Source organism: Pelophylax lessonae (assembly GCF_965119305.1).
Source record: "Pelophylax lessonae genome assembly, chromosome: 5".
Classification (NCBI taxonomy): Eukaryota; Metazoa; Chordata; class Amphibia; order Anura; family Ranidae; genus Pelophylax; species Pelophylax lessonae.
In genome coordinates, this window is record NC_138772.1 from 272,626,901 (window position 1) to 272,642,594 (window position 15,694).

Below are 15,694 nucleotides of genomic sequence, written 5' to 3' on the forward strand. Positions count from 1 at the left end.
CTGACTTTGATTTACAGAAATAGACTGCTGTCTCAGCAAATGGAGAGGGAGAGTCCCAGCCAGCCGAGCCTCTTGTGCAACATCGTTGGATCGAGATGGGCACAGGTAAGTATTAGGGGGGCTGCTGCACACAGAAGGTTTTTTATCTTAATGCATGGAATGCATTAAGATAAAAATCCTTCTGCATTTAGAACCACTTTAATCATGCTACACACTCTCACATTTTGGTAAATGATTTTGTTTACAAAATAATATCCCATTCTCAAAATTTACCATATTACCCGAAATGGAGTTTTCACTACAGACGAGGCTTAGAAAAATTGTTGATTTTAATTATAAGTGTCAGGATTGTTCATTTAAGACATACCTGCACTCAAAATTCTTAATTCAGTTTTGGACAGAGCATTAATAAAGCTATACAATGCCTTGAAAAAGTATTCATACCCCTTCAAATTTTTCACATTTTGTCATGTTACAACCACAAACGTAAATGTATTTTATTGTGATTTTATGTGATAGACCAACACAAAGTGGCACATAATTGTGAAGTGGAGGGAAAATTATAAATGGTTTTTAAAACTTTTTACAAACAAATATCTGAAAAGTGTGGCGTGCATTTGTATTCAGCCCCCCCGAGTCAATACTTTGTGGAACCACCATTGGCTGCAATTACAGCTGCAAGTCTTTTTGGGGATGTCTCTACCAGCTTTGCACATCTCGGGAGTGTGACATTTTTGCCCATTCTTCTTTGCAAAAGAGCTCAAACTCTGTCAGATTGGATGGAGAGCATCTGTGAACAGCAATTTTCAAGCCTTGCCACAGATTCTCAATAGGATTTAGGTCTGGACTTTGGAGCATTCTAATACATGAATATGTTTTGATCTAAACCATTCCATTGTAGCTCTGGCTGTATGTTTTGGGGCGTTGTCCTGCTGGAAGGTGAACTTCTGTCCCAGTCTCAAGTCTTTTGCACACTCTAACAGGTTTTCTTCTAAGATTGCCCTGTATTTGGCGCCATCCATCTTCCCATAAACTCTGACCAGTTTCCTGTCCCTGCTGAAGAAAAGCATCCCCACAACATGATACTGCCATGTTTCACGGTGTGTTCAGGGTGATGTGCAGTGTTAGTTTCCCGCCACTCCTAGCATTGTGCTTTTAGGCCAAAAAGTTAAACTTTGGTCTCATCTGACCAGAGTACCTTCTCATGTTTGCTGTGTGTCCCCCACATGGCTTCTCGCAAACTGAAAACAGACTTCCTATGGCCTTCTTTCAACAATGGCTTTCTTCTTGCCACTCTTCCATAAAGGCCAGATTTCTGGAGTGCACGACTAATAGTTGTCCTTTGGACAGATTCTTCCACCTGAGCTGGGGATCTCTGCAGCTCCTCCAGAATTACAATGGGCCTCTTAGCTGCTTCTCTCATTAATGCTCTCCTTGCCCAGGCCTGTCAGTTTAGGTGGACAGCCATGCCTTGGTAGGTTTATCATACTCTGATGATGGATTGAACAGTGCTCCATGAGATGTTCAAAGTTTGGGATATTTTTTTTATAACCTTACCCTGCTTTAAACTTCTCCACAACTTTATACCTGACTTGTCTGGTGTGTTCATTGGCCTTCATGATGCGGTTTGTTCACTAAGGTTCTCTAACAAACCTTTGAGTGCTTCACAGAACAGCTGTATTTATACTGAGATTAAATTACACGCAGATGGACTCTTTTCACTAATTAGGTAACTTCTGAAGGCAATTAGTTCCACTAGATGTTAGTAAGGGCTGTCAGAGAAAAAGGGGCTAAATAAAAATGCACGCTACACTTTTCAGATATTTGTAAAAATAAATTGAAAACCAGTTATTTTCCTTCCACTTCACAATTAAGTGTCACTTTGTGTTGGTCTATCACATAAAATTCCAATAAAATATGTTTTTGGTTGTAAAATGACAAAATGTGGAAAATATCAAGAGGTATTGATACTTTTTTTGAAGGCACTGTAACATCTATCAGATTTTGTTTTAGCTGTCTGCATACTGGTTGGGGAGATTTTACCTCACTTTCACTCAGGACAGGACTCAAGAAGACATTGACAAATAAGACAGCATTTTGGTACATTGAGTAAGGATTCGATCTAATGGTGATTTATTTTTATTTTTTATTTTTTTATTGTGGTCCTATAATTCTGTCTATGTGGTTAAAAAAAAAAAAAAAAAAAACAAACATTTAAGTTTGCTCCTCAGTTTATTTATGAAGAATATATTTTAAAAATGTTTGCACGCCAATGAGCATGTTAGTTTCAGAATTCAAAAATGTTAAAAACAAAAAAAAGTAAAATTACTTACATTGTACAGCATATGACGCGAGAACAACAGCTGAATTTAGTGGACATGGTAACCTAGAAGGGAACATGCATTCTGAATGTATAAAGCAGATACAATAACATAGCATTGTTACTATTAAAAATTCAGACATATAGGTGCATAGGATAAAATTAGAATATCATCAAAAAGTTATTTCCGTATTTTAATTCAAAAAGTGAAACTCATATATTTAATATAGATGCATTACATGCAGAGTGATATTTCAAACATTTATTTATTTAATTTTGATTATAATGGCCAACAGCAAGTGAAAACCCAAAATTCAGTATCTCAGAAAATGTGATTATTACATGAGACCAATAAAAAAAAAAAAGGTTTTTAATATAGAAATGTTGGCTTACTGAAAAATATTCCCATGTACAGTATAGTATGCACTCACTACTTGGTTGGGGCGCCTTTTGTATGAATTACTGCATCAATGTGGCGTGGCATGGAAGCGATCATCAGTCATGAGAGTTTGCTGGCCAATCAAGCACAGTGATACCATGATCATTAAAGAGGATGTAAACCAGATTCATGAAATTTGACCTGGGCACATAAATCTGTAGTGTTTACTTATCGCTCTCCAAAGCACTATGTCCTGTGATTTTCTGCTGCTCCGTCAGCATGATAACTTCTGACAAGTTCTCAGACACCGGTGATAAAAGCAGCTGAAAATTTGTGTCGGGGTGGGTGCTATAAATAGATTAGCAGAGAGCTTGTTTATTTACAGCACAGCTTTGCATGTATCTTCGTTCTTCTGCTTATGTGGTGTGGGGGGGGAGGGTGTGCCCTTCCTCCAATCAGCTGTCATACAGTGTATGCCAGGACTTCACTCCCACAGCTGAAACAGGAAGAACATATTCTAACACAATGTGCACTTTCTAAAGAATATAGCAAGCTGAAGACAGATATACATGTAAAATGTATGTAGGGAGATTTGTCTCATCTCTGTGTATCATCTGAGGCTGCTCACTTCACTGGGTATATGTGAGGGTTTACATCCACTTTAACCTTATTTACTTAACTAATGCCAGCCATAGATAGTTAGAATCTCAGCCAGTTCATAAGGGACCGGCCAAGATTCGATCCATATATGGGCAAGCTGATTTCCCAAGTCCTCTATCAACTTACATTTTGGACTTCTACCATGCAATTATTGCTAGCAGCTATAGCCGCTAGCAATAATTACTGTGTTCTCCCAGCAGGGAAGGCTTACCGCACTCCTCTGCTCCAATCTTGGAAGGGTTAGACTTTCCGAAGTAGGGAATTGTAAAGCAGGCCATAGACAGATCAAAGGTTTACATCCACTTTAAACCAGATATTGGTACTTTTGGCAATGTGGGCAGGTCCTGCTGGAAAATGAAATCAGCATCTCCATAAAGCCGGTCAGCAGAGGGAAGCATGAAGTGCTCCCCAAATCATCATTGACTGTGGAAACTTTACACTGGACCTCATGCAACTTGGATTCTGTGCCTTTTCACTCTTCCTCCAGACTCTGGGTTCACCCAGACATTGATTTCAAAAAGAAATGCAAAATTGTCCAGAGTCTGTGATGATTTGGGGAGCCATGTCATCTGCTGGTGTTGGTCCACTGTGTTTTATCAAGTCCAAAGTCAGCGCAGCCCTCTATCAGGAAATTCTAGAGCACTTCATGCTTCCCTCTGCTGACCAGCTTTCTAGAGATGCTGATTTAATTTTCCATCAGGAATTGGCACCTGTCCACACTACCAAAAGTACCAATACCTGGTTTAATGATCATGGTATCACTGTGCTTGATTGGCCAGAAAATTGGTGTGACCTAAACCCCATAGGCAATCTGTGGGGTATTGTCAAGAGGAAAATGAGAGACACCAGACGCAGCAATGCAGATGGGCTTAAGGCTGCTATCAAAGCAACCTGGGCTTCCGTAACACCTCAGCAGTGCCATAGGCTGATTGTCTCTATGCCACACCATATTGATGCAGTAAAAAATGTAAATAAAGCCCCAACCAAGTATTGAGTGCATACTATACTGTACATGGACATACTTTTCAGTAAGCCAACATTTCTGTATTAAAAAAACTTTTTTATTTATTGATCTTATGTAATATTCTCATTTTCTGGAATACTGAATTTTGGGTTTTCACAAAATTTATAGAAATAATGCTTGAACAATGTCACTCTGTGTGTAACCCATCTATATAAAACATATGGGTTTCACTTTTTGAATTGAATTACTGAAATAAATTAACTTTTTGATGATATTCTAATTTTATGAGATGCACCTCCTGTATTTGCATAGCATATTCACATATGTGCAGGCTCAAAAACGACATAGGGCTATTCAGATCATTGCTGCAGCAAATCTTTCAAAGTATTATCTTTATTACAGTGATAAAGAAATCACAAGTAACCCCAGAAGGTCAGCTACTGTGTTCCCATACCCCAACAACTGCTTTGAAGGCTAACCCCAACCCTCAACATACACACAGCATATAGAGAAGAAATAATCGACAATAAATGGAACAACTCCAGTACAGTACCATAATGACAGAGCCAGAAGCATAACCAGTGCTGTACTGATACAACCAGAAGCATAATCAGTAATGTACTGATACAACCAGAAGCATAACCAGTGCTGTACTGATACAACCAGAAGCATAATCAGTAATGTACTGATACAACCAGAAGCATAACCAGTGCTGTACTGATACAACCAGAAGCATAATCAGTACTGTACTGATACAACCAGAAGCATAATCAGTACTGTACTGATACAACCAGAAGTATAATCAGTACTGTACTGATATAACCAGAAGCATAATCAGTAATGTACTGATACAACCAGAAGCATAACCAGTGCTGTACTGATACAACCAGAAGCATAACCAGTGCTGTACTGATACAACCAGAAGTATAATCAGTACTGTACTGATACAACCAGAAGCACCAATGCTGTTTGCTCTACTCTTGATGGGAAAATGCCTGTGTACAGCTGTTTGGGATAGAGATAACTATACTTCGCTCATTTGCGCCTTGAGATTTGTTAGGTCCCTTCTTTAAGATACCTCTTTTTTTTAATCTTTTTGGCCTATAGAGCCTTATTGCTTGATGTTTGAACACACGTATGCGTGGGACTTTCCTCTCTGGTATGCTTTCCTTCTGTGACGATACCTATATATGGGGCATAGGAGGATATATACTGTATACCTAATCTATTGTAAACTAGGAGGTCTTTTTGGGCCCATTGGCTACCTAATGTTTTTGATTATAGGGTGCCAAGTTTGTGATAGCCTTTTGGTCTAAACCCCCTGATGCCTGCCCGGCCCCCCTTGGGGTTGATACAACCTTGGGTCTCCTTTCCTCCTCTGGCTTTTGGGCTTTGCTTGTGCAGCATCACCTATCTGTACTCATATGCGATCATTGTAAGTAGTATCTATGTTGATAGCCACCATATGCCTAGTTGTACAGTATACTAACCTTGGCCATCATTGTTTATCAGTGTTTATGTGTTTTCACCATTCGCACCTTAAAGTCTCTTGAAGAATACAATCTGCAAAACGTGTTAATTTGAAGCATCTCCTTTATTTCCCCCCCCCCCCCCCCATTCTTCCAGCGATATCTGTTCTGTTTTCTCCATTATGTAAAACATTTTGTTATATTACTATGTAATTGCCGGGATAATTACACCAACATTGGACTGGGGTATGCACGGTGCTTTGCACTTTAATATGATCACTTTTTTTGGCTGTGATGCACATTTGAGTCTTTTACTCAGTAGTCTTTGACTACTTTTAACATATAAGCTTTAATAAATATATGACTTTATAATAAACTAGTATATTATGCCCATTCCTGAGGGTTCTGGCACCTGAAAAGTCCAATGTCTTTTCTATATCATTGCAATCTATAATCCGTACTGTACACCCATAAAGCATAATTAATACTGTACTGATACAAACATAATTAGTACTGTACTGATAAAACTAGAAATATAATTAGTACTGTACTGACACAACCAGAAGCATAATTAGTCCTGCACTGATGCAACCAGAAACAGGTTTGTACCATCAACTAGGGTAGTAAGGAAAGAGTCTTTAGTTCTATGTAAGTCTTGTGTATGTGATGTGGGAGCCAAGGAAACATACTGGCTTGGCCAATGAAACTATCAAATTAACCTAATAATTAGCATTATGTGGTCAAAGTACAGGTTCACAATTACAGCAAGGCGCAAGGCTTTTACTTTGATGCCTAATGTGTGTTATGTTGTGCTTTGCTTTAATGCATCCCAATCATTTTGAATGGGCTGCCAGCAGACTGCAATGGACCAAAAAATGTGCACAGTCCTTTACTGTCAATGCAATGCACTAAAATGCATGGAATGTGCATTGTAATTCTCTACTTTGCATATGCATCGGCCACTACTGCATAGTGCGATAGGATGCCATTCACAATGAATAGCATAAGTGCACTTCATACAGTACCTGTAGAGCAGTAACGTGTGGTAGTAAGCATGTTTAACACACATTACCTTAAAGCATATATATTTGAATGGCTCCTTATTAGTCCTCCCTAAGCAGCTTACTTTTGGTTTATAATGTACAACATATAACTCCTACTCTGTCTCTCTATTTTCAGGTGGCTGACATTGGGCATAATTTTAGTCTGGAGACATGGAGTGAGAATGGGCAACAAAATATCGCTATCAACTTCCTGTTTCCAGTCAGGCACAATAGGGTATGTGCAGACTAGTGATAGACCGATATAGTTTTTTTAGTGCCGATACTGATGCCGATATTTTGGTCATCGGATATTGGTATCGGACAATATTGTCCGATATTTTCGGACATTTAAAAAATGTTTTTATTTCTTTTTTCACAGGTATTATTGTGGAGGGATCTGGGGGTCTAAAAGACCCCAAACCCCTCCTCTGCACTTAAAAGTATTCAAAACGCCAAGTTTGGCTGTTTAGAATGCTCGCATTTTTTTGAATTTGCCGCTGAGTACCCAGAAGTGATGTCATGACATCACTTCTGGGTTTTTTACATGGAGACCCGATCAGAGCCGAATGCGGCTTTGATCAGGTCTTCTCTTCGGGGGCCGTGCAGGTAGGAGGCCTGGGTCTCCCCGTGGGACAGGAGACCAGGGCAAGCTGCGAAAGGCGGCGGGAGGGGGAAGACGTCCCCACCCGCTCCTTGTAATGACAGCCGAGCGGCTTCTCAGCCACATCGGTTGTCATTACAAGACAGCCGACCGTCGGCTATGGACGCCGGTACCGGGGTGATGCCTCTAGCTACAGGTATCACTCCGGTACAAGCACTTTCCCAAAATATTGGCAATATTGGTAACCTCAGGGGGCGACTCCGATATATGGGGGAAAGTGCATATCGGCCCCCCAATATATCAGCATTAATCGGTCGGTCCCTAGTGCAGACAGTCGTGGGAGGGCCAGAGGCAGCACCGTACAGTAATGAGCAAGACTGGAGACAGGTTTTCAATAGCATTTTGCTGACCTCCTATCTGCAGAATATACGCATGTAAACTGAGTATGTTGTACAAGAGCTAAGTGTGTAGGCAGGTGGTCAGCAGCACTGATATAAAGACCTACCTCTGAAGCCTTGCCCATTGCCAGAAAGCCAGATCATATAGCATGAGGAACACTAGCCAACTCAAGAGGTCTTTATCTCTCACTGGCACATCATCGCTGGGGCTGGGTTTTTGTGAACTAGTAATAGTTTACATACAGTATGAGCTGGTAAGGGGCTAGTTTAACACAGTATGGTGGTTTTACAAAGGCATTAAAGCCTTTCTAGGTGCTGGCACTGGGTGTCTTGGCTTTAGAAATCCAGCCTAAACATTTTATCACCGTCCTATTCAAACAGATGGCAGAAGCTGTTGCCTTGTTTTTAGGTCTTGCCCCAGGTTCTGGGCAAGTGGGCTGTACTTAGAATTCTATGAAAACTACTGGCTGAACCAGTAGGTTAATACTGCAGAACTGATAGCAAACAGAATATGGATAGAGACAAAGTCTGTGAACATACTTAGAAAGATTAATTATTTCCTAATCTACTGTAGACAACACATTTTACTAGGTTAATACTTTACTTATTAGATCTGTCTTACCTTCCCTCTAAAATGTCACTTTTAAGTTGCAGGAAATATAAGTGTCTGAAAGACAAATTTTAACATAGTTATAAACAGCCCAGAAAGACACATTGGAAACCAATGTGACAGCAAAGTAACACTTCAGCGGTTTAAATAGTGTAAAAATATGTGTTTAACACCACGGCTCATCATGTTTACACAACATTTTCACTGTAAACTGTAAAATACATCAGATAAGAGAATAATATAATTATGTTTTCATAATAAACTAAAAATGATATTTTCACCTACAAAAATGGATACCACAACTGAGCGAATTATCAGATTTAATTAAACCAGAAATGATGCACTATGTTGTTCCTTGATCATTATATGGAAATGTAATTACACTGTGCCCAATATAGAAATGAATTATCAATTACCTTTGTAGCTACACCAGAAAAAAAAAAAACTAAATTATAAATTGCAGTTGAGCCACAGCAATTCAAGCTCAGCAATGCTTTGCATAATAAGGAGGGAGAAACAGTCATTCAGAGTTATATAATACTCTATTTTAACTGTTTGCAAGTGTTATCCATGAACATGCAGTATTAAATTAAAATATTAGCACATAAAGCAAATAAAAACAGTGCAACCCCAAATTACTTTTTTTTACTTTTTATTTTACTTTTTTATTTTTTTAAACAAAAATGAAAAATTCTGTACTAAAATACAATAATCAGCTACATTTTCAAACACAACAAAGAAAATGTATGTAACTAAACAAATCTAACCAACCATAAACAAAAAAACAAAAATGTGCACCAAAAAAACAAAAAAAAAAAAAAAAAAAAACAACAATGTAGATATCGGTGGGCAAACTGAGATAACCACGTACTGTATATAGATCAGGTTGCTATCTGCTGACTTCATAGGAAACTGCATAAGAATGCAATGTTTCATATTTACCTGACTTTAAAAAGAAAAATAATAGTTTTAAAATACTAAAGACCATAAAAAGAAAGAAAATGTGTACAAAATTAAATCATCTCTAAAGAAGTTATGCACTTTCTTTTACTTCTACCACCATCCATGCTCTAGACTGCCCTCTGTTTAAAAAAATGCCACAGGTTAGATTTTTTTAAATACATTACTGCACAGGAAAAGCTGGCGGAAGGACTGGAAGCAGAAGTGTTCTGTGCAGTACTAGAGGAAGCAACATGGCATTGGGGGGGGACCACCTACTTTGTGTGAAACCAATAGTTTGATTTAAGTTTTTTTTTAAATTTGTAACAATAAAAAAAAAAAAAAAAGTTATGTTTAAGCTAGGAGTAAAGAATGCAGTTGGGGTAGACCAAGGATCCAAAATCATGAAAATGACTGACAACTGTGTAAAATAAGGGCATTTTATGAATTTACAAAAAAAAATAATAATTTGCTTGTGTCACTCCTGTAAACAGGAAATAAATACTTGAAGCTGTTTTATCTGAACATAACACACACTAGGTAAGTAGAATACAGCTGAGATAAATTGTATACATATTATCAAGTAGCTGTAATAATATATTAATATATATTTTTATTCACAAAGTTTTTTTTTTTTTATTCCTCATAACTTGTGCCCACTGAAATCTGCAAGCTTTTTTACACAGCTACAAAATCTGCAATCATTTGAAACCAGCAAAGAATTTAGAGAATGTTTGTTTCTAGCAAATTTATACTCACTAATCATTACAACGAGCAATCAAAAATTCAGCAATAATGTAAAGAGAAGTATGGCTTTAAAAAAACAAACAGTTATACTCACCTAGATGGCTCCAGCACTGAACCCAGTTGCAACTGTCCTCCCGACACCTCTAAGACTGAGAATTGAGTGATCAAAGAGTACTGATCATTCAGTTTGCGGTCTTCTTCAGCCTGCTCTCTGCTCTTCTAGTGCTCACTGGAGCGCTGAGCTGTGGAGGGGTGGGAACGGCTGGTTTAGGCTATCAGCGGCTCGCTGAGAGGCTGAGCCAACTGCCGACCCAAGCATCTGGGTGGATCCTGACCATACAGCTCTGTGACATCAGCTGGAAACAGGTCATACAAGCGCAGAACAAACTGCAATCCAAATATCTTTGGTTAACTTTTCCTTTAAATTAATAATGATTTTTTTCTTAGGCTCCATGTGCACATTTTGTAAATGCACGCAATAACGCGCATTTATAAAATGCCCTAAAAAATCGTGTCACGTTTGTGGAGCCATTCTGTCACTAGTACTGCAAACGCAGCAAGCAAATGCATGTTTTGCCACATTCAAAAATATGCAACAAAATGTAAAAACCGAGCATACCTAAATGCGGCAAAAAGCTTCATGAACCACTTTGCTGTGTTTGTCGTGCATAGGGAAGCCTATTGAAATGAATGCGTTGCCCTATGAGTCGCACAAAATGCTAGGTGCAAATAGGGCTTTAAACATTATGTACTGAAATACCTGTACTACCCTCCTTTGTTATATCTCATACTTTGTAGTGTCAAAAGAGAGAATGGTGCTGTATAAAAAAAAATAATCATTCCTACATTGTGACGATCTTAAAAGGGAAACTGTACCCATAAGTGCCTATATATGATTTACAAAAAATTCAGTTAAAACGGCTACAGTATATTTGTAACAAATAGTGCATAAAAGAGAAAGAACTGAAGGCATGCTTCGTCAATACAATAATTACGTACAAGGTGGGGTTTTGGTCATCGACCATAACTCAGAATTGTCCAAATCACTGGGTTGGTGTCTTACCCTCTAACCTTGACATATGGATGTAGCACCCTACAGGTAGGTGCTAGGTAAATGTATAGTGGGCCTTGGCTGCCTAACAGCAGGGCCATAATTTCAGCTGGCTGTCATGTCTCCCAGGTGTGTCTGCATGAGAGGGGAGTCTCCCCATTGGCTCCATGAGAGGGTTCTCATTGAGCAGTGGAGGAAACCCAATCAGAGACACACTCAGGCCTGTATCTACCCCAGAAGGCAGATTCTGCCACAGAGGATTCTGGGGGTGGGTAAAAGTTTTGAGGGAACGCATGACGCAGCGTCTTTGGTGGGAAGCAGAGTCCCAGGAGGGAGAGTACGGCTGTCTCTTCTCCTGTCAGAAGGATCGGGTGTTCCAGGGTGCTGCCTGGGAATCCAGAGAATGCTGAGTTGAGCTGCAGAGAGGATCCGGTGTGCTGAGGACCAGTGGAGGAAGAGGGGTTCAGTTCCAGGAAAGCCTGCAAAGGTCGTGAGTACTGTGAACTGCCCCAAGGGGTCTGCCAAGTGTAGAGGGGACCACTCCAGAAAAGGTTCCAAGGATCCAGGAGTCAGCTAGCTGTAAAGCGGATGCCTAGTCAGAGGACCCTGAAGTGTGAAGGGGGTACCAGTGGTTGGGCCCTGAAGAGTCAGTGTACAGTGTGCAGTGTTCAGAGTTAAGAGTTGCAACAGCACAAGCAGTAACAAGGAGCTACCTCAGTCAGTGAAGGGCTGGAGGGAGCTGTTCAGTGACTTTTGAGCTACATCGAGTGTCAGGAGTCAAGTGTTCTACAGTCCTGGATCTTCTGAGTTAACAAACAAATTAAAGTCGAAGTTCTAGCACAAGTTCAGTATTCACAGTATCTTTGAGAGCCAGGAAGTGCTAGTCGCTATTTAGCTGGCGTCAATACAGCGCCAATGGGCATTTTTCTGTACAGTGTCCCAATCAAACCTACTTGAGCCAGAGGAGTATCCCACTCATTCCCTTCTCCCATCCCCAATATACAATAAACAAAACAAACCAAAGATGCCGAAATGGTCATTGTCTCAGTTCTTACACCTGGGTTCACAACTTAAATGTGTTGGGAGTGTTACTGGTACTAAGGCCTGGAAACATTGCTACACATAAAGGAAAAAAAGAAGGTGGTTAGTTCCAAGAGGGAGTGAGGCTCCCCCCCCCCCCCCCCCAGGAATAACCAAGTGGTTATTTGGGCAAGCACAACTGGACTAATTAGGTTAATTTATAAAACATGTCTTTAATGAAATACCATTGAATAAGAGTACAATCACTCAATATTGCACTTGGTGCACCACAAAAACTCCCTCTAAAATAATATACACATATCTAAAAACATTAGACACTGATAAGTTACGTCCGGACAGTTTAATTATGTGAGCTGCCTTGATCTGAGCAGAACACTGCTCAGTATGTTGAAGGAAAAAAACTTCCTAAAGAAACGTCAAGGCAGTAATTCACATAGGCCCCAAGGCTACCCTACACTTTAGGACATTAATATAAACAGACAAGAGCTGTAAAAATCAGGGGTTGTGGTCTAGAAAAGACCTAACAACTTGGTTTGTGTATAAGGATAGCCACACTCATAAATAAAACATAAAAAAAGTGTATTTGTAATCCAGAGCGGTCACATTTATTCCCCAGAGCGATCATCAGTGCTATATCTAAAGCTGAAGCCTGTGGTCATATGATATCAGACAATTGTTGAATGGATCAGTGTTCAGGCAGAGTAGCTGATCAGCTGATTATGAATAAAAGTCATTCTGCCAAACTCCATCAGCTATAATCACATAGGCAATCCTGATGCATTTTTAAAAATTACAATTCTATTTCAAATCTATTTCCTTTTTATTGGGGGACATTCTCCCTCACTTTGTTCCTGTGACATTTATACATGAAACAGGGGTCTGTGGCTGTCCTTGGATCAGGTAGACAAGAACAGCAATAAATTCACCCCACTCTAGTGCTGCAATTTAGGATTATTTTATTAATTGATTAGTTGGCCAATTGTTGTTTTGATTAATCAGATAAAAAAGTGCAGTGTATAATTTAGTTATTATGTAAAAAATACAATTTATTCTTAAATAGCTATATGCATTTTCAAATATATAAAATAATCAGCTATATGGTTATGGAATAAAATATTTAATTCACTCTGAGAATAACAGAAGATATCTCATATATATATATATTTATACATTTAAAAAAAAAACACACACACACACACACACATATACAGAGGTTGAATCTGGTACATATCATCAGACCCAGAGAACAAAATTTTTATTTAAAGAAAATTTTTTTTAAAAAGACCTAAAACACTGTTTTGCTGATTTCCAGCCAGGATTGTAATATCATATTATGCACGACAGACTCCCTTGTCTTATTTTATATAATTTTTATTCATATATGTGGCACTCGTTTTGTGTAATTTATATATTTATTGTATTTTGTATTTTTAATAATATTTTTTGTATTCACTGCATATGTTTGGGGTGAGTTGTGCTGGAGTGGACGTCACCCTATCATGTCTTTGTTATTTCACAGGCGGGATATGCATTATTTCGTCCCTTGTGCTGATGGCAGTTTTCCCACGTTTTTTGTTATATTCAGTATCTGGCTCTTGTATTTCTGTCTATGTTGACTTCCCCAGTGGGGGGAATCCAAATAATGGTGCTGCCAAGGGAGGTGGTGCCGAGGGAGGGCTGTAAACATAAATGTATCTCTCTCCATACTATTGAGCTGTATGCCCCTGATGGAGAGTGTGGGCTAGCTAGGCTAATGCCAAGCATTATACACCCACTCGAGCTAGCTTCAGCGTCTGTGCTATTTTAAAGTGACATACCGGTTTTCTTGTGAGTGTAATTTTATCTTATGATAAAAAGGATAGGTTCACCTTTAGTAATATGTTACATGTTACACCTATAATTAGCCCATTACACCCATTGCGGCTGACAGCTTGTTGTTCTCAATGAATTATAGTTCATTGTTCTTCCTTGAGTTTAACAATTGCATGCATGAAATGAATGTACGAGCCTGTACTGACAGTCTGCAGGAGCCTGGCACTGCATCTGCGATCTGCTGATCACGGGTGCAATAATTTGCAGGCTCCAAAATAAAAAAAAAATACAAGCACATTTTTTTTACCTGATTTTTTTTTTTTAAGGTGTAATTATACTTAAACAAAAAACAAAACTGGCATAGTGCTCACTGCATCATTTAGCCCCCGTTCACACTGGGGCGACCTGTGAGGCGACCTGGTCGCCTCACAGGTCGCCTGCCATACAGAAGCTATGGACCCGTTCTAATAGGAGCGACACAAGTTGCTCCGACTTAGAAAAAGGGTCCGGAGCTTCTTTGGGGCGACCCAGAGCGACCTGCATAGACTTCAATGTTATGAAGTCCGTGCCGGCCGCACCGAGGTCGCGGGGCGAGCAGCGCGCCGCGACCTGTGAGGTCGCCCGGCAAAGTCGGGTCACTGCAATGTGAACGGGGCCTTATGGTTAGAGTGATTGATCCTGCAATACTGGAATCCTTGATGTTTACTAGTATTAAGATGTGATTGATCAGGAAAAGAGTGATTCCTGTTAGCGATCTTGGAGGTTTGAATTACAACGGAAAAGCTCTAAATAATCTTTGCTGTGGAGGTCATTTTCAGAAGGTGAGAGTGTGCCCAAAGGGGAATATCACAGTGGAGATTTTCCTTAGTACATTGAGTAATTTTTTTACGTACTGTTTGGGGTGTCTTGCTCACATTTTGCTTGCATCTTCGCTTTTCATTCCTTTATTTTAAATATTTTTCATGCGCATAACTGCTATATATATATATATATATATATATATATATATATATATATATATATCAGGGGCGGACTGATCATTCGGGCAGTCGGGCACTGCCCGAGGGCCCGTGGTCGAGGGGGGGCCCCATGAGAGTCTGTCCCAGGAGGTGCCTACACACTCTTGTACTGCAGAATGGAGGCTCCAGTGAGGCAGTGAAGATGCATCCTTGCTGGCGGTGGATGCGGGCATGCGGCTATAGGAGAGCTGGCCGGGATCAGAATTATTTAAATGGGGCTTTGGGGATGATAAAGCAACAGGCGCTCGGGCCACCTCAGAATTCAGCTGAGGGGCGGGGCTACACGTTCCCGCTGCGGGGGGCAGTCAGGAGATCGTCGCATGCTGCAGAGGTAAACTGCAGAGTGAAGAAGAGAGCGGAAGACATCTCTCTGACTCGGTCCCCGGAGCAAGCCAGCCACCCACGAGTTGTGACAGGTAAGAGACCCAGCATGCAAAGCGTCCTCCTCTGTGCTATTAGTCTCCGACTCCACCCACCTCCGCTCCTCCATTCATCCTCACTGTGTGGCCGCTGCGGAGTGACTGAGGCAGCAGGACCAAGCACAGACAAACTGCTGCTTCAGGTCAGATATTCTCTCTCTCTTCCCTCCCTCTCTCTCCCCCCTCCCCCTCCCTCTCCCCCCCCTCCACCCCCCCCTCCCT

General features: G+C 40.1%; 1 protein-coding gene across 1 annotated transcript in view; it reads right to left on the reverse strand.

The window, feature by feature from the left end:
* The window catches only part of PTPN3 (protein tyrosine phosphatase non-receptor type 3), a 346,819-nt gene that overhangs the window by 143,226 nt on the left and 187,899 nt on the right, over nt 1–15,694 (reverse strand). The window contains exons 6-7 of the mRNA XM_082257741.1: nt 8,457–8,501; nt 2,334–2,386 (exon numbers count right to left, since the gene is read on the reverse strand). Of these exons, the coding sequence (XP_082113867.1) occupies nt 2,334–2,386; nt 8,457–8,501 (98 nt within the window). The remainder of the gene's footprint in view (nt 1–2,333; nt 2,387–8,456; nt 8,502–15,694) is intronic.